This window comes from Lutra lutra, chromosome X (genome assembly GCF_902655055.1).
Source record: "Lutra lutra chromosome X, mLutLut1.2, whole genome shotgun sequence".
NCBI classification, from domain to species: domain Eukaryota; kingdom Metazoa; phylum Chordata; class Mammalia; order Carnivora; family Mustelidae; genus Lutra; species Lutra lutra.
The window spans coordinates 31,169,016-31,188,325 of NC_062296.1; the positions used below are offsets into that span (position 1 = coordinate 31,169,016).

General features: G+C 42.9%; 1 protein-coding gene and 1 pseudogene across 1 annotated transcript in view; both read left to right on the forward strand.

Annotated features, from left to right (window-relative positions):
* LOC125091443 (FAU ubiquitin-like and ribosomal protein S30) overlaps nt 1-11,437 on the forward strand; it is a 74,794-nt gene extending 63,357 nt beyond the window's left edge. Inside the window, exon 2 of the mRNA XM_047715098.1 lies at nt 11,300-11,437. Within this exon, the coding sequence (XP_047571054.1) occupies nt 11,300-11,437 (138 nt within the window). The remainder of the gene's footprint in view (nt 1-11,299) is intronic.
* Nucleotides 11,438-11,566: 129 nt separating this feature from the next.
* Nucleotides 11,567-18,899, forward strand: LOC125091444 (ATP synthase subunit d, mitochondrial-like; annotated as a pseudogene).
* The last annotated feature ends 411 nt before the right edge of the window (nt 18,900-19,310 follow it).

A 19,310-nucleotide genomic window follows, 5' to 3' on the forward strand; every position in this document is an offset into this window, starting at 1 on the left:
ATATTAAAAAAAAAAAAAAGATTGGCATTCCATTGTCACGTAGCTTGAGCGCCAAGTCAAGAAGTCAGGATTTTATTCTTTCTGAAGTCCATAATGGTTTGGGCATGGATAAGTGAGATGGCCAGATATGTGATTTAGAAAGAGAGTTTCAGTGGCACCTTCAGTCATGGAAGGAGCGTCAGATGGATTAGAGGCCAAAGACCCATTGTGTGACTAGAGATATTGTCTAGACGAGGGCTGGGTGGAAGCCTGAACCAGGGTGTTTTCATGGCCAATGGGGTAGAAGCAGCTAACCCGAAATAGCTAGTAATCAAGGCAGTTGGTAACTGACTGTGAGGGAAAAGGATGATTTGAAGGGAATGCCGACATTTCTAGCCTGACTGACCAGGCAGCTTATTGTGCCCCTGAGAGAGGGGACACAAAACAGAGTAAGTTTGGAGGCGGGTGGTGACCATGAATTAGGTGATTCATGGGAAGCCATACAGCAGGCAGTTGTTGGTCATACCTGAAGCTCAGGGAAAAGGCAAGAAGGTAGATTTAAGAGTCACCCCAGGAGAGGATATGGTCTAAACCGAAGTGAAATTTCTCAGGGGGAATATTGTTAAATAAGAAAATGATCTCTGTTTCTGGCAATAGGATGAGTGTATGGAGGACATTCTCTCAATAAAGAATGCCTACTTATAACAGACCCTGACAAGGCAAGCACCATGTGGGGGAAAACAAGAGTGCCTAAAAGTCTAGATAAAATACTTTCCACGTTGGGGCACCTGGGTGGCTCAGTCCATTAAGCATCTGCCTTCAGCTCAGGTCATGATCCCGGGGTCCTGGGATGGAGCCCCGTGTTAGACTCCCTGCTCAGCAGGGAGTCTGCTTCTCCCTCTCCCTCTGCTGCTCCTCCCACTCATGCGCGCGCGCTCTCTCTCTCTCAAATAAATAAATAAAATCTTTTTTAAAAATACGTTCCATGTTGTTTTTATATGTTTATTTAAGACTTTTTAAAATTTTTATCATTTGAGAGAGAGCCATAGAGTGAGTGAGAACACAAGCAGGGGTGAGGAAGAGGGAGAAGCAGACTCCTCGCTGAGCAGGGAGCCCAACACTGGGCTCCACCCCAGGACCCTAGGATCAGGACCTGAGCTGAAGGCAGATGCTTCACCGACTGAGCCACCCAGGTGGCCCCTCCATGTTGTTTTTAAAGTGAAGCTGAGCTGAAGTGAAGCATGGGAAACTGAGAAAACAACAGGGCCTGATTTTCTAGAGGTAATCAAGCTAAAATTTGCCCTGGGCCAAATCTGCTTCTCTTTGGTGGCCACAGTTGATACTAAAGGACCATGTGGTAGGACCAGAGACAGGGGATAAAGTGTGAGACCCAAGCAAGGTAGTTGGGCTGACTGGAGACCCTGACATAAAGCTAAGATCCTGTAGGGGTGACTCCTTCAGTGAGTGACCTGGAAAATACCCACTCTCCACATAAAGATATTTACCTACCTAGGGATCAGACACAGGGGTTTGGAGAAAAGTTTTCTTCTCTGAGAATTCCTAACCACGTGCTCGCACTCAAGCACTTTTGGGAGCAGAATACCATGTCTGTGTCTTCAAAACCACCAAACAGAAACATTAGTTCAGCGTGGTCCTTGGTTGATAATGCCTTTGGGCACATTGCAATAGTAAATGAAAATTTTCTCTGGAAGAGTTTTACGTGGCCTCAAAGAATTCCCACAGATAAAATTCCAAAGAGCATGAGCTCACAACGAAAAGAAGTCATTAAACCTACAAAGAGGCAAGGCATGATGAGTGCGAGTCTGCTGAAACAGACTTGTAAAAACTGCAGATCCAAAAATGATCAGCTATTGGATACAAAATAAGTACATTTCATATGCTAAGTGAAAGAATTCAGAAACTGAGAAAGTACAACATCCACTCATGATAAACACCCTCAACAAAGTAGGTTTAGAGGGAATATACCTCAACATAATGAAAGCCATCTATGAAAAACCCACAGAGAACATCAGCCTCAATGGGGAAAAACTGAGAGCTTTCCCCTGAAGATCAGGAACAAGACAAGGATGTCCATTTTCACCACTGTTATTGAACATAGTACTGGAAGTCCTAGCCTCAGCAATCAGACAATGAAAAGATATAAAAGACATCTGAATCAGCAAGGAAGATGTAAACCTTTCACTATTTTCAGGTGAGGTGATGACTATATAGAAAACCATAAACACACCACCAAAAAACTGCTAGAACTGATCAAAAAAATTTGCTGAAGTCACAGAATACAAAATCAACATACAGAAATCTGTAACATTTCTATACACCAATGAATAATGAAGCAGCAGAAAGTGAAATTAAGAAAACAATTCCATTTACAATTGCACCCCAAATAGTAGGATGCCTAGAAATAAACCTAACCAAAGAGGTGAAATATCTGTACTCTGAAAACTGTAAAACGCTGATGAAGGAGATCGAAGATGACACAAAGAAATGGAAAGACATGGGGCACCTGGGTGGCTCAGTCATTGAGCGTCTGCCTTCGGCTCAGGTCACGATCCCAAGGTCATGGGATCGAGCCCCATATCGGGCTCCCTGCTCAGCGGGAAGCCTGCTTCTCCCTCTCCCACCCCCACTGCTTGTGCTCTCTCTGTCTCTCTCTGTCAGATAAATGAATAAAATCTTAAAAAAAAAAAAAAGAAATGGAAAGACATTCCATGCTCATGGACCGGAGAAACAAATATTGTTAAAGTGTTTCTATTACCCAAAGCAATCTACACATTTAATGTAATCTTTATGAAAATACTCAAAAGCTTCTGCACAGTAAAGGAAACACTCAACAAAACAAAGAGGCAACCCACAGAATGGGAGAAGATATTTGCAAATGACAGTACAGACAAAAGGTTGATATCCAGGATCTATAAAGAACTCCTCAAACTCAACACACACAAAACAGACAATCATATCAAAAAATGGGCAGAAGATATGAACAGACACTTCTTCAATGAAGACATACAAATGGCTATCAGACACATGAAAAAAATGTTCATCATCACTAGCCATCAGGGAGATTCAAATTAAAACCACATTGAGATACCACCTTACACCAGTTAGAATGGCCAAAATTAACAAGACAGGAAACAACATGTGTTGGAGAGGATGTGGAGAAAGGGGAACCCTCTTACACTGTTGGTGGGAATGCAAGTTGGTGCAGCCACTTTGGAGAACAGTGTGGAGATTCCTCAAGAAATTAAAAATAAAGCTTCCCTATGACCCTACAATTGCACTACTGGGTATTTACCCCAAAGATACAGATGTATTGAAAAGAATGGCCATCTGTACCCCAATGTTTATAGCAGCAATGGCCACGGTCGCCAAACTGTGGAAAGAACCTAGATGCCCTTCAACAGACGAATGGATAAGGAAGATGTGGTCCATATACACTATGGAGTATTATGCCTCCATCAGAAAGGATGAATACCCAACTTTTGTAGCAACATGGATGGGACTGGAAGAGATTATGCTGAGTGAAATAAGTCAAGCAGAGAGAGTCAATTATCATATGGTTTCACTTATTTGTGGAGCATAACAAATAACATGGAGGACATGGGGAGATGGAGAGGAGAACGGAGTTGAGGGAAATTGGAAGGGGAGGTGAACCATGAGAGACTATGGACTCTGAAAAACAACCTGAGGGTTTTGAAGGGGCGGGGGAGTGGGAGGTTGGGGGAACCAGGTGGTGGGTATTATGGAGGGCACGTATTGCATGGAGCACTGGGTGTGGTGCAAAAACAATGAATACTGTTATGCTGAAAAGAAATTTAAAAAAATACCAACAGTATTTTTCACAGAACTGCAACAAACAATTCTAAAATTCATATGGGACTACAAAAGACCCCAAATAGCCAAAGCAATCTTGAAAAAGAAAAGCAAAGCTGGAGGCATCACAATTCTGTACTTCAAGTTATATTACAAAGCTGTAGTGATCAAAACAGCATGGTGCTGGCACAAAAATAGACACAGAAATCCATGCAACAGAATAGCAAACCCAGAAATGAACCCACAGCTCTATGGTCAATGAATCTTTGACAAATCAGGAAAGAACATCCAATGGGAAAAAGATAGTTTCTTCAATAAATGGTTGAGTTGGGAAAACTGGACAGCAAGACGCAAAAGAAAGAAACTGGACCACTTTCTTTCACTATACACAAAATAAATTCAGATTAATGGATTGAAGACCTAAATGTGAGCCCGAGGTCATAAAAATTCCTAGAAGAGAACACAGGCAGTAACTAACTTCTTTGACATTGGCCATAGCAACTTTTTTCTAGGTATGTCTCCTGAGGCAAGGGAAAGAAAAAAACAAGTGGGCTACTGGGACTTCATCAAAATGAAAACCTTCTGCACAGCAAAGGAAACAATCAACAAAACTAAAAGGCGACCTATGGGGCTGGATTATGGACATTGGGGAGGGTATGTGCTATGATGAGTGCTGTGTAAGACTGATGATTCACAGACCTGTACCCCTGAAGAAAACAGTACATTATATGTTAATTTTTAAAAGGCAACCTACAGGCTAGAAAAAGATATTTTCAAATGACATATCTGATAAAGGGTTAGTACCTAAAATATATAAAGAACTTAAAAACTCAATACCCACAACATGAATAATCCAATTAAAAAATGGGCACGGGGCACCTGGGTGGCTCAGTCAGTTGAGTGTCTGACTCTTGATTTTGCCTCAGGTCATGGTCTCAGGGTCCTGGGATTGAGCCCTATGTCAGGCTCTGTGCTCAGTGGGGAGTCTGCTTCTCTCCCTGTGCCCCTCCTCACATTCACAGTCTCCCTTTCTCTCTAAAGTAAATAAACAAATCTTTTTAAAAGTGGGCAGAACACTTAAATAGATATTTCTCCAAAGAAGACATAGAAATGGCCAACAGACACATGAAAAGATGTTCGTCATCATTTACCTTCAGGGAAATGCAAGTCAATACTACAATGAGATATGACCTCACACCTATCAGAATGGCTAAAATCAACCACACAAGAAACAACAGGTGTTGGCAAGGATGTGCAGAAAGGGGGAGCCTCACATCCTGTTGGTGGGAAGGCAAACTGGTACAGCCACTCTGGAAAAACAGTATGGAGGTTCCTCAAGAAGTTAAAAATAGAGCTACCCTATGACCCAGAAATTGCAGTACTAGGTACTTACCCAAAGAATACAGGAACACTAATTCAAAGGAATATGTGTATCTCTATGTTTATAGCAGCATTATTTTCAATAGCCAAGATATGGAAGCAGTCCAAGCGTTCATTGATTGATGAAATTGATGAATGGATAAAGAAGAGGTGGCATACGTGTGTGTGTGTGTGTGTGTGTGTGTGGCATATATATAATATTCTAATGTATATTAGAATATACATTATACATTATACAATACAATAGAATATACAATATACATTAGAATATACATATTCTAATGTACATTAGAATATTATATATTATATATATTCTAATATATTCTATATATTCTAATATTATTCTAATATATATTAGAATATTATTCAGCCATAAAAAATAATGAAATCTTGCTGGTTGCAAGGACATAGACAGAACTTAATGCTAAGCAAAACAAGTCAATCAGAGAAAGACAAATACCATATGATTTAACTCATGTGGAATTTAAGAAACAGAACAAATGAGCAAAGGGGAAAAAACAGAGAGAGAGAGACAAATCAAGAAGCAGACTCTTAACTATAGAGCACAAACTGATGGTCCCCAGAGGGGTAGGAGGTGGGGGAGGGGGAAAATAAGTGATGGGGATTTAAGCGTGTGCTGGTTGTGATGAGTACTAGGTGATGTATGGCACTATTGACACCTGAAACTAATAGGATGCTATATGTTAACTAAGTGGAATTAAAAGTTTTTTAAAGAAACAAATCAACTATGAAAACTGAGTAACAGGTTTGAAAAAAATGAACTAAAGAGAACTTTGAGAAATAAAAAAATATGATAATTTAAGTAGAAAACTAGAACCTCCCTTGACAGATTAAACAGAGCCAAAGAGAATCTGTGGACTGGAAAACAGATGATATTACGTAGTCAAAAGCATGAGGAGGCAAAGATATGAAAAAAAAAAAAAAAGCCTGAATGAGCTTAAGATGGCAAAATGTCTGAAATACATCTTAACTAAGTTTAAAAAGGCAAGCGTAGAAAGAATGTTAAAGGAATGATCTATTCAAGGAGATAAGGTGGTGATAACTTTCTGAGATTTAATAAAAATGAAACGAGACGGGAAAAAAAATCTCAGTGTCTTGAAGAACTGGAAGGGCTGTTGAAAGGAAGAGGAATCAGCCAAGAAAACTGAAAATGACTTATGAGGACGGAGGAAGAACAAAGAGGATTCAGTGTCTGGAAAGCGAAGAGGGAGTATGTTTCAGGAAGGCCATGGTCAATAACTCTAAATGTTGCAGACACATCAAGTAAGGTGACGATCAGTAATCACTGAGTATCTGCTATACATCAGACAACGGAGCTGGGTGGATCCAAAGATGTTTAATGCATAACCCTTGGACTTAAAATTAGGGAAGAAATGTAAATAAAAGGTTGCAAGCCAATGTGACTAAGGCTGTAATAAACATGAGCCAAATGGGCCAGGAACAGAGGGAAGGAGGTTTCTTTTGTGTGATGATGATTTCTCTAATGAGCTCTCCTCAGCTATTTGTCTCATGGTCACTTTTGAAAAATTTGGAATAAATATTTCGCTTTCATCAGAATATCCCCTTAAACACATATGGTCAGCTCTTTCTTCTGATTTATCTACGTCATTTTTGTAATCATGATTATCTACATCATGCAATATTCAAGAACATTCCAATACCTGGTATGAGCATGAATGGCAGACCTTTGAATAACCTTTCCGTGCCTGAGAGATTGGGTCAAAGAGTACAGGCTTGTTTCTTCTTTCTGTTCTCCCTGACCCCGCTTAGTTGGGCGTCTCACCATTCACCTGGGCTTTTAATAATCTCCAGGTTTCAGCTCTGATCGTGATATTCCCCCTCAAACCCTCACTCACAGTGGCTTTATAGTGGAGACATTCGATAAATAAGAGTTGAAATGAAAGAATGTTGATATACAATTAAATAGAAGTCTATCCTCCATTGTCATGTGAATAATTCCATATTCCAAATAAATGAAAGAATATATCATTGGAAGGCATATTTTATCTATGCAGTTGCTTCCAAAAGATACTGTTGTCAACAGTTAAATGTGTGTATTTAAAGAGAAGTGTGTTTTTTTTTAAGATTTATTTATTTATTTATTTATTTAGAGAGAGAAGACACAACCAGGGGGAGGGGCAGAGAGAATCCCAAGTAGACTCTATGCTGAGTGCAGAGTTTGACATGGGTCTCGATCTCACATCCCCAAAATCATGACCTGAGCTGAAATCAAGTGTTGGACACTTAACCGACTGAGCCACCCAGGTGCCCCAGAGAAGTTATGTTTTCTTTTTTTAAGATTTTATTTATTTATCTGAAAGAGAGCAAGACAGATTGCAGAGGGAGAGGACAGGGAGAAGTGGATTTGCCGCTGAGCAGAGAGCCTGATGTGGGACTTCATCTCATGACCCTGGAATCATGACCTGAACTGAAGGCAGATGCTTAAACGCCTGAGTCACCCAGGTGCCCCCAAAAGTTATGTTTTTATTGCAAGTTTATATTTAATTCAACAAAGATTTACTAAATGTCTACTATGTGTCTGTGCTATTTGTTGCAGAAAAATGCAAAGAAATATACAACACAAATAAGATCATTAATACTTATTACACAGGGGGGCGCCTGGGTGGCTCAGTTGGTTGGGCAACTGCCTTCAGCTCAGGTCATGATTCTGGAGTCCCAGGATCGAGTCCCACATCGGGCTCCCTGCTCAGCGGGGAGTCTGCTTCTCCCACTGACCTCTCTCCTCTCGTGCTCTCTCTCATGCTCTCTCTCTCTCAAATAATTAAATAAAATCTTTAAAAAAAAATACTTATTACACAGACTGAATTATGTATGTATATGAATGTGAATATATTTATTATTCATTCATTCATTCATATATATGAATGTGATATGAGTATATCATAAACTTCCCTAATTTTAAATGAATATATATAGACATACATATATTCATTTCACAAAAGAGGTCCAGATGTCCAGATAAAAATGAGTCAAAAAGAGGGAAATAGCACACCTAGGTTGGGAGGGGATAAAATTAAATCCTATAAAGCAGCTGTTGTTTGAACGGAGTCTTCAGTGATGGAGAACCTTTGGTAGGCAGAGGGACGCCTAGGTAACTCAGTCAGTCAAGCATCTGCCTTCAGCTCAGGTCCTGGGCTTGAGCCCTACACTGGGCTCCCTGCTTGGCAGGAAGTCTGCCTCGCCCTCTACCCCTCCCCCAGCTCGTGCTCTATCTCTCTCTCAAGTAAATAAATAAAACCTTCAAAAAAAAAAAAAAGAAAAAAATTTGGTAGGCAGAGATTGAGGGGAAAGGATAGTAGGAAGGGAGACGTTCCAGGCATGACTACAGCTAGGGAGAAGGGAACAGAGCTTGTTGAGGTAGATTGGTTCAGAATTGCATTAATCTGTGAGTTTAAAAAAAAAGAAAGAAAGAGAAAAAAGAAAATTTATCACAGTGGCTGAAGCACACGAGGGTTTATTTGTCTCATGTAATGAGAAGTCCAAAGGTAGGCGGTTGCTGGTGTTGGTTTAGCAGCTCAAGAATGTCAGGGCTGTTTGTAATTCTCTTGACCTTTCCCTCATGGTCCCAAGATGTCTGCTGGAACTTTAAGCATCACATTCAAATACCAGGCAGTGGGTAGAAAGGAGGATCAAAGGCAAAAAGGGCTTCCCAGAAACCCCACCCCGAGACTTCTGCTCGTGTGTCACTGTCCACCTCTATCTGCAAGAGACTACAAAGTAGAGATATTTTTAGCCAGGCTCATTATTATAGCAAAGAGGCAGGGAAGAACAGGTAGTGGGGAGGCAGTTAGCAGTCTCGGCAACAAAACAGAAATCAAGTTTGGCTTGAGCATAAAGAGTGGAGATACCATTTCTTAAATATGAGCCAACTGATTTGGAAAGGAGGAATGCATATTTCTTGTCCCTGGCATCTTCCTTTTCTGCCGTTTTCTACTTACTTGCCAGGAACGAAATCGATGACAAGCGTGCAGGGTGCTACAGGAGTACAGAGGAGGAATACCTTCAGTTGCTCAGGGAGGACTGTGCCAAGCTTGGTGGATGGATGTGGTCGAAGGCTGGTGGGTGAGGGTTATCTTGGGCAAAAGCCTAGAGATAAGAAGAAGATGGAGAGCTCTGGGAAATGCAATTATTTCATGCTAGCTGGTGCAGAGTGCAATATGGACCTGGTGAGAAAGGAGGATGGAGAAATGGATAGGAGCCAGATCATGAAAACTTGTAGGCCATGGTAAAGGGTTTGGGCTACGTCCCTAGATTTATTTTTTAAAAAAGCAACAAAATATCTTCTTGATTACTTACTGAATCTCTGCTGTCTTTCCGGATAAATTTCATAAGGGCATCTTGTTTGTTAATCTTGTTCATTACTGTCTTCCTAGAGCCTAGCACTGTGCCTGAGCCCTGAGACTTACCCAATAAATCTACGTTCTTCCTGAAATGGAATGTGAAAACATTAGGCCAACTGTCTGATGAACTCTTTGTCACTGAAACTCTCCTTTTCAGTTGAGGTCCCGTAAACCACACCTATGTTGGTCCAGGAGCTTCAGGAAGCAGGCAAAAAGATAGGATTAAAAACCTAAGAAATCTGGGGTGCCTGGGTAGCTCAGTTGGTTGAGCGACTGACTCTTGATTTCGACTCAGGACGTGATCTCCAGGCTCAGTACAGAGTTTCTTGGGATTCTCTCTCTCCTTCTCCTTCTGCCCCTCCCCTCACTTGTACTATTTCTCTCTCTAAATAAATAAATAAATAAGTAAATAAAATCTTTTAAATAAGCATAAGAAATTTATTAGGGGCAACTTCCGTGATAGAAAATGGAAGGCAGGGGCACCTGGGTGGCTCAGTGGGTTAAAGCCTCTGCCTTCGGCTCAGGTCATGGTCCCAGGGTCCTGGGATCGAGCCCCACATCGGGCTCTCTGCTCTGCAGGGAGCCTGCTTCCTCCCCTCTCTCTCTGCCTGCCTCTCCGCTTGCTTGCGATCTCTCTCTCTCTGTCAAGTAAATAAATAAATAATCTTAAAAAAAAAAAGAAAAGAAAAGAAAATGGAAGGCAGGGGAGAGTCTGGGAGCGCTACCAGTATGTACTGCAATGCAAAGCAGGTCTGACCTTGAGTGATGGAGAGAGGGAAGGAAAGAAGGAAGGAAGGAAGGAATAAAGGAAGGAAGGAAGGAAAGGAGGGTGGGAGGGAGGGAGATAGGTCAACGGTAAGTGTCTTTGAGACATAGCATCTCATCATGGCGTCTTTGAGACAAAGTCAACAGTCAAAGGAACCCAGTGTCTCCCAGGAACAGACCTGTCTAATATCCCTGCTGTGCCCATTCCCTGCCCAGGCGCAGCCTGTAGGAAGTGTGGCCTCAGTGCAAAGGCAGTGAAGATCTCAGAACACAGCAGCAGCTTGGTCCCTCTCCCAGCAGCGAGATATCTGAGAAGGACATTCTTATGGCTGCCATGCCTGCCAGCCCCGCTACTGTGAGCAGGGCTCCCATCCTGCTTTGTGTCTTCCCCCATATTCTAGTTACTATCTAGAATATTGTTTTTACCTCCATCCCTGTCTCCAAGTCCTCCTTAATACCCTTCCTCCACAAACTCAGCCACAGATCTCCTCTGGGACCGAGGTCTCCTTTGTTCTCCAGGTCCCTTTATGGATTAGGAATTTGAACCCTGAACCAGAGCCCTCATGGCCAGCTCCTCTAGTCACAAGGGGCAACCGTCACCATCCACCTGCTGGCCACCTGCCTTCACCATAGGATAATTTGAAGGATAAAATTTTATCTTATTAGCTAATCCCAACATCCTGACTTGCTGGAACCCCAGTAGTCAGATATAGATGTTCTGCTGACCATCCATGCGGGTCTGGTGCCTTGTACTTATGTACATCCATTGTCCTTATGCTCTAGAAGAAACATCGCGATTTTGTAACTTAACATAAGAAATAAGTGGCAAGGCTGGGGTTTCAACCAGGACTGTTGATTTTAAAATGTAAGTTCTCAACCACTAACACTGCCTCTCCTTCGCAGAATGGGCCATCCTGTATTAAGACCCTCTGTTGACTTGTTCGTCTATCCCCTCCCTCAAGATGAGAGTTTTCTATGACTCCATAGGTCTCCACAAGACAGCATGGACCCCAACACCCAAGCTGCTCGCTGACCCGATAAAGAACTTGCATAGCCAAAGCTCTGGAAATGCGAGAAATAGGACGCTTTCTGCCCACTAAGGAAGAACAAGCCAAACAGGGGAAATTCTAAGAGATGTTTCATCTGGGTGAGTTGGGGGTTGCACAAGGGGCCCCAGCGTGGTCATACCGCCCGAAGGCAGCTCCCAGTGTCTCCAGACAGAAAAGGAAATGACAACAGCTTTTGACGAGAATAGAAGGACAAATAAAGATCTTATTGAAAAGCAGGTAAATTGGCTGGGCTCAGAAGCCAGCGATGACTCAGAGCTGGCAAGGGGCCTGTCTGGCAGCCCACCTCTCCCTCACAGCCGAGCTCAATGGATTCCATGTTGCTCCCTCACCCTGGACCCCCTCGTGTGCAGCTCGGGCTGGGGGCGGAGCCTGCACATGAAGGGCCTCTTTGTTCGGCAACTTTCTTCTTTACGTAGGCCACGTGGCCTTGGGAAGCAGGGGTGACCCGACAGCAAAAGAAGGCTTTGGTTCTGTGCTTCTTTCAGGTTCATGGGAACCCAATGGAAATCAACGCAGCACCCTGCCCATCTGAAAGTGCCTTTCCCTCTACGCATCGCGGCTTTCCCAACATAAATAAACCGTGTTGGGAAGGAATCTTTGAGATATTAATAAAGCTCAGGGAGAGAAACAAAAATATCACCTAGAACCTTCTGTGCCTACTCCTTATTCAGATAACGGATATGAAGTTAAAGACTTAGAAGTCAAGGACATAGTTTCTGTATTATTATTTTAATACAAGTTGTATGTACTTCATGTATGTGACATGATGTGTTGGTACACATAAATAGTGAAAGCATTACTAAGGTCAAGCTAATTAAGGGAACATGGTTTCCACATCTGATAACTCTGTGATCTGAGTAACAGCTTTGGGGGCACCTGGGTGGCTTGGTTTGTTAAGCATCTGCCTTCGGCTCAGGTCATGATCTCGGGGTTCTGGAATCGAGTCCTGCATCAGACTCCCTGCTCTGCAGGGAGTCTTCTTCTCTCTCTCTCCCTCTGCTTGCTACTCCCCCTGCTTGTGCTGTCCCTGTCAAATAAATAAATAAAATCTTGAAAAAAACCCCACAGAATAACAGCTTTGTCACCTACTAGCTGTGGAACTCTGGGCAAGCCACTTCATCTCTCCAATTCCTCTGTCTCCTCATGTCTAAGATGGGGTCGGGGACACCTGAATGGCTCTGTTGGTTAAGCAGCTGCCTTCGGCTCAAGTCACGATCCTGGAGTCCCAGGATCAAGTCCTGCATTGGGCTCCCTGCTCAGCGGGGAGTCTGCTTCTCCCTCTGACCCTCCCCCATCTCATGCTCTCTCTCTCTCTCTCTCTCAAATAAATAAATAAAATCTTTAAAAATAAATAAATAAAATAAAATAAGATAAAATAAAATAAAATAAAATAGGGTTGGGCCAGATATTGAGATCTTACATGTTACGTGTCTCACAGTGTCCCAACACACAGTAAGCATCTGGTACATTTTTGTTAGAAGAATTAACGTACTATTACAGAGTATCCCAGTCCCACATGAAACATGAAGACTGTGCCCAGGATGGACTCCTAGCAGGCTGCAGGGACAAACCAGGCTTTCTCTCATCTGTATTCCGCATAACTCTGGGCAGTATGGGCAGGAGGGAGAGGGGGAAACAGGTAGAAATAAATGTCAAGTGCTGTGTGTTCTCAGAGAGGCTTTTAAAGGCTGAGTGCTTCCATGCAAGACATTCTTATTTCTTAGAACCAATTGCCTGATTCTTTGCCATTATTTCCCTCTGGGCTGCTACCAGAGCCTGTCTTTCCCAGACACGCTCCCCATCTGGAAAACAGCAGTAGACATCTCGGGTATTGCAAAATTCTTCTACTTCAGTGGCAAGAGCTTCTTAGGGTGTAAATTCTCTCAGGACCTGCAATTATAGGTTCAGAAAACTAGACAAAATAACTGACTATGAGAGGATCTACTATTTATTGATTGTTTACTATGTGCTAGGCTCCTGCTTAATTCTTGACGTATATTATTTCATCCAGTCTTCACGTTCGCATTGCCTTCCCAATGAGGACAGTTAGGATCAGAGAGGGGACTTCTCTAAGGACATCACATGGCTAGGAAGTGGAGGCAAGGTTTGCATTCATGGAGGCCTGACGTCAACCTCCTCGTGATCTCATCTAAAAAGTCTTTGTTATTATTACAGTGTTGAGACATAAATAAAAGTAGATAAGGTAGCATTAATCCCATGTGTCTATCACCCAGCCTCAACAACTAACAAATCATGGACAGTCTTGTTTCATCTATACCCCATCCAGCTACCACCCAACACACACACACAGACACACACACACACACACACACACACACACACACACAGAATTTCATATTTTCATTTGTAAATATTTCAGTATATGTCTTCAAAAGACTTAGACTCTCTTAAAACACATAACATCTATAATAATCATTTCTTAGTCTCATCAAATATCCAGTCCATGTTCATATTTCCCCAACTGTCTTGTATTTTTTTTCCTTTTTTTTTTTTTTCCACAGCAGTTTCATGATTCAAACAAGGTCTAGCTCATATAATAGCATTTGGTTAATAGGTCTCTGAAGTCTCTTTTCATCTGTAGAGTTCTTTTCTCTCTTTTTTTTCTTGCCACTTGTAAAAAGAAATTGAAAGCCTGTGCTCTTAACCACATGATACGGCATCTTATTTCCATTTTAAAAATTATGCCTGGGGAGGGGATGCCCTCCTCCCCAACATATTTCTTGTATTAAATATGACTCTCTATTTTCCTGGGGAATAGGAGGTAATCACACATTAAAAGTGGATCTTAGGAATGTTTCAGTGTTCATTGGAAACACCGAACAATCAAAAAGCCGCTTTGTTTATTACATGACATGGCTTGAGGGCAGAAAAAAACAACTCTTGAAAACTAACTTTTCTCCCACCTCCCACACCTGGTGTCTTTAAGTATCATAGGTAACCCTCGCCAGTCACTTTCAAAAGTCAGACTCTGACAGCTTCGGTAAGGAGTTAGGACATAAGCAAGAGAGGAAACGCCCGAGAAGCTCTAGCCCGCAGTTGACCCTGAAGTGTAGTGACCTGAAGCCGACTATGGGGGAGGGGCAAGGAAACGGGAGGAACCGGACACCTCTTTGGGGGTGCTCTGCTCTCAGACACAGGGATCTACTTCAGCGTTTTGCTGTTGGCTCTGGATCAGAAATCTGAATGATATCAAAACTATTTCAGGGGGCGCCTGGGTGGCTCAGTTGGTTAAGTGTCTGACTCTTGATTTCGGCTCAGGTCATGATCCCAGGGTTCTGGGATGGAGGCGCATAATTGGGCTCTGAGCTCAGCGTAGAGTCTGCTTCTCTCTCTGTCTCTCACCCTGCTTGCATGCGCTATATCAAATAAATAGATAAATAATATTTCAGGAGTGGTATGCTGTATTGGGGAGGCTGACTTTCTCATCAGTAGCTTAGTGGGGGCACTCAAGGGGCATGCTGGCAGATAATGGAGAACCGCCTCTCTAACCCTAACCCATTGTGCACCCTAGTGAGCCAGCGTTCCTGCTGAGGGGGGGCCCGGTTCTCCTGTAGCTGATGTTTGTCTCCTCTAGTCACTTGGATGCATACGGATGGGAGCCTGCATGAGGGAGCTGGCTGGCACCAGGGCAGCCACACCCCAGCGGGACTCCCCCTTGCTGGGACCATCTGGACAACCACTGGAAGGGCTCAAGGCAGCCACACTGTAACAACCAGTGCATAAGTGTTTTGCCCTTTGAATGACTACTCCTGCCTCCAGGCTGAACCGTAAGACCCTTGGTAGGCAACGTCTCTACTTTTCTGAGAAAAGGTAGGCAGCTCCACATTCTGCGACATGTCTTAAGTCTTAGCTTAACCGCCACCCTGGGCAAGTTATTTAACTCCTTTCGGCCTTATTTTCACTACTGGTAAAGTGGGGAGAAAACTCTTACTCTGCTTGTTGGGTGAAACAGAAACGCGTAGGTGCAAGTAGTGTAGAACCAATCACGCCTTGGGCCTGCACGGCAGTCTTAATATGTCATTCTTAATGATTTCTATTTTTTTTTATTTTATTTAAATTTAATTAATTAATAGGGGCACCTGGGTGGCTCAGTGGATTAAGCCTCTGCCTTCGGCTCAGGTCATGATCTCAGGGTCCTGGGATTGAGCCCCACATCGAGCTCTCTGCTCAGCGGGGAGCCTGCTTCCCTCTCTCTCTCTGCCTGCCTCTCTGCCTACTTGTGATCTCTCTCTCTCTCTCTGTCAAATAAATAAAAATAAAATCTTTTTAAAAATTCAATTAACTAACATAGGGTGTATTATTAGTTTCAGAAGTAGAGTTCAGTGATTCATTGATTGCATATCACACCCAGTGCCCATTCCATCAAGCACCCTCCTTAATGCTCATCACAAATTTACCCCATCCCCCACTTCCCTCCAGTAACCCTGTTTGTTTCCTAGAGTTAAGAGTCTCTTATGGTTTGTCTCCCTCTCTGATTTCATCTTATTTTTCTTTCCCTTCCCCTACAATCCTCTGTTTTATTTCTTAGATTCCACATATGCGTGAAATTGTTTTTCTCCAATTGACTTATTTCATTTATCATAATGCCCTCTAGTTCTAGCCATGTTGTTGCAAATGGCAAAATTTCATTTTTGATGGCTGTCTAGTATTCCTGGGTGTGTGTGTGTGTGTGTGTACACCACATCTTCTTTATCAATTCATCTGTCAATGGGCATCTGGGCTCTTTCCATAGTTTGGCTATTGTGGCCATTGCTCCTATAAACGTTGGGAGGCAGGTGCCCCTTCGGATCACTACGTTTGTATCTTTGTGGTAAATACCCAGTAGCACAATTGCTGGGTCACAGGGTAGCTCTCTTTTCAACTTTTTGAGGAACCTCCATACTGTTTTCCAGAGTGGCTGCACCACCTTGCATTCCCACCAACAGTGTGAGAGGGTTCCCCTCTCTCCACATCCTCTCCAACATTTGGCATTTCCTAACTTGTTAAGATTTTTATTTTTATTATTAAGGCTCCAGTGTAACATGTTAATGAATGCACAAAGTGAGTCAATGAGTTTTTAGCTTCCTTTCTCTGGGACAAAACATTATGGCAATGAAATCACCCCAGGAACATTTCTGAGCAAACCTGAGGTTCACAGGACAGCCGGCCCCAGCAGTAAATAAAAGCACGCCACAGGGAAAGGCATTTCCTTTGAAAAGCCTAACCTAGTCTCACAGTCTCCGCGCTCGCTCGATCGCTTGTGATTTCCCACTTCAGGGCGTTGAACTTGAGCAGTGTGGCTGAACTTTTCCATTCTGACTGGAGCTTCCTCGGGCCAGAAACGAAGGCAAGCCAGTTCTGAGTGAAAGATTCAAATAAACACACCACGGGACCGCTGCAAACGGCAAAGCAAATGAGACAGCTACCGAACTACAATTCACCAAAGCCCTCTCCCAGAACGCCCTAGAGGCCAAGAGCGAGGCAGCCTCTTCCTTTCTGGAACACAGTGCCTGGTGAACAACTGGCAGGAGGAAGCTCTGTGGGTCCCTTTCAACGCCTGCTTTTCCCTGCACAGCCACGGATGAGGGAGGAGAGGAAGTCTTTAAAAAGCTAAAGCAATGTGGCTCTCATTTTGGACAAGGCTGTCACACCAAAGGCTAATTTTTCAAAGTGAACACCAAGACTTAAATTCTTCCTATAAACAAAACCCAGTCCCCAACCATTCTTGTTAAAGAACTGGAAGAAACATCAGAGATTTTTAGTGGGAGGAGGTTGCTGCTGTGGGACTGACAGACACATTAACAATGGCCCCCAATTCCCTTCCTTGTCTGAGCGATTTCCTCAGGTCCCCAGGGGAAAGGGAACTTGAGGTATCAAGAGAAGGCCCAGCTGTGGAAATGGAGTTAGTTGGGACTCCATAGACTCTAATTAGTTTTTTCCCCTACTTAACTAGAGTAAACAAAAAAATGTCAACTCCGCAGGAGACACGGAGGGTCTCTGGTCTTGAAAGCTGTTCAAATGAAGGGATAAAGACATTGGCATGGTATCAGCTTGGTCAGATAGTGTCTTATGGTTTTTAAGGCTGGGAGGGGTGCCAGGGATGTTGTCCAACCCTCCCCCTTTCAAAGGGAAGGCAAGGGGCACTGACTTGCCTAGGTTGACACAGGGAGTGAATGGCTGAACTCCTGCTCAAGTGAACTACACCATCCTGGGGTAAGGTGAGCAATGGAGTGTCAATGGCCACACACTGTCTTCTTCCTCCAGGCAGGCCCTCAAATTCCTCAGCATTCATGCACCCTCCTCCCACCACTATCTGGTCTCCACTTCATGGCTCCCATTCCAACTCTACTAGTCTTCCCGCCACTGTATCCACTGTCAGGTGTTCAAAGAAGAAAGGGGTCTTTTGCCCACTGGTGTTACAGATGTTCCATTACGTTCTCCAAAGCTGTGTGATTCTTTCAGTTTAGAGCTCCCTTGGGCATGGAACCTGGGAGAACTTTCCTGAGGCTGGGCCACAGAGGAAGGGTTGACAAACTATAACTTGTGTACCAAGTCTGGCCTGTTGTCTGTTTTTGTATGGCACGTGACCTAAAAGTGTTTTCTTTTTTGTGGTTAAAACACGTGACACAAAATTTACCATCCTAACCATTTTTAAGTGTACAGTTCAGTAGTAGTAAGTATATTTACGCTGTTGTGCTACAGATCTCCAGAACATTTTCATCTTGAAAAATTAAACTCTATACCCGTTAAACAACAACTCTCCATTTCCCCTTTCCCTCAGCTCCTGGTAACCACCATTCTACTTTCTATTTGGATGAATTTGACTACTTTACGTACCTGAGATGGACTCATACACTGTCTTTTTGTGACTCATTTGTTTTCAACCGCCATAACGCCTTCAAGGTTTACCCATGTTGTAGTGTATGACAGGATTCTCTTCCTTTCAAAGGTTCAAAAATATTCCATTAGGGGGGACTGTGGGCCACCAGGGTCAGTGAAGCTCTCAAGATGTCCTAAGAACTTGCTCTAAAAGTCATTGACTGGGTAGCTTTTGTGGCGATCATAAGGCCCCAAACCAGAAAGCCATTGCTAACTCCCCGAAATCCTAGAATGAACCCCTTACCTCCATGTTGGCTACTCTCCCTGAGAATCCACCTCCTACCAACTGGGCTTACTACAAAGCCAATGTGGTGAAGGCTGACTTGGTAGAGGACTTTGAGAAGAAGTTTAATGCCCTTAAATTTTCTGTGCCAGAGGATAAATATACTGTTCAGGTGGATGCCAAAGAAAAAGAAGATGTGAAAAGCTGTGCTGAGTTTTTGTCTCTCTCAAAGGCCGGGATTGAGGAATGTGAAATAGAGCTGGAGAAGGTGAAGAACATAATTCCATTTGATCAGATGACCATTGAGCACTTGAATGAAGACTTTCCAGAAACCAAATCAGACGAGAGAAGTATCTCTATTGGCCTCATAAGCCAATCAAAAATGTATAAACTTGAGTTGGGGAGAAAGCGCTGGTCCTCATATTATAAATGCTGGTCGTTAAAAATAATATGGTAAAAAATATTCCATTGTAGGCATACACCACGTGTTAATTATCCATTCATCCATCCATGGATGTTTGGGCTGCTCCCACGTCTTGGCTGTTATGAATAATGCTATGAATGTGGGTATACAACTATCATATTTTGAAATTTTGGCGGAACCACGTACTGTTTTCCAGAGTGGTTGTACCATCTTATAGTCTCATCAACTGTGCACAAGGGTTCCGGTTTCTCCATATCCTTGTCAACTTTTGTCATTTTCTAGTTTTTCTTTTTTGATAGTACCCATCCTGAGAAGTATGAGATGACATCTCACTGTGGCTTTGATTTGCATTTATCTAATGGTTAGTAAGGTTATGC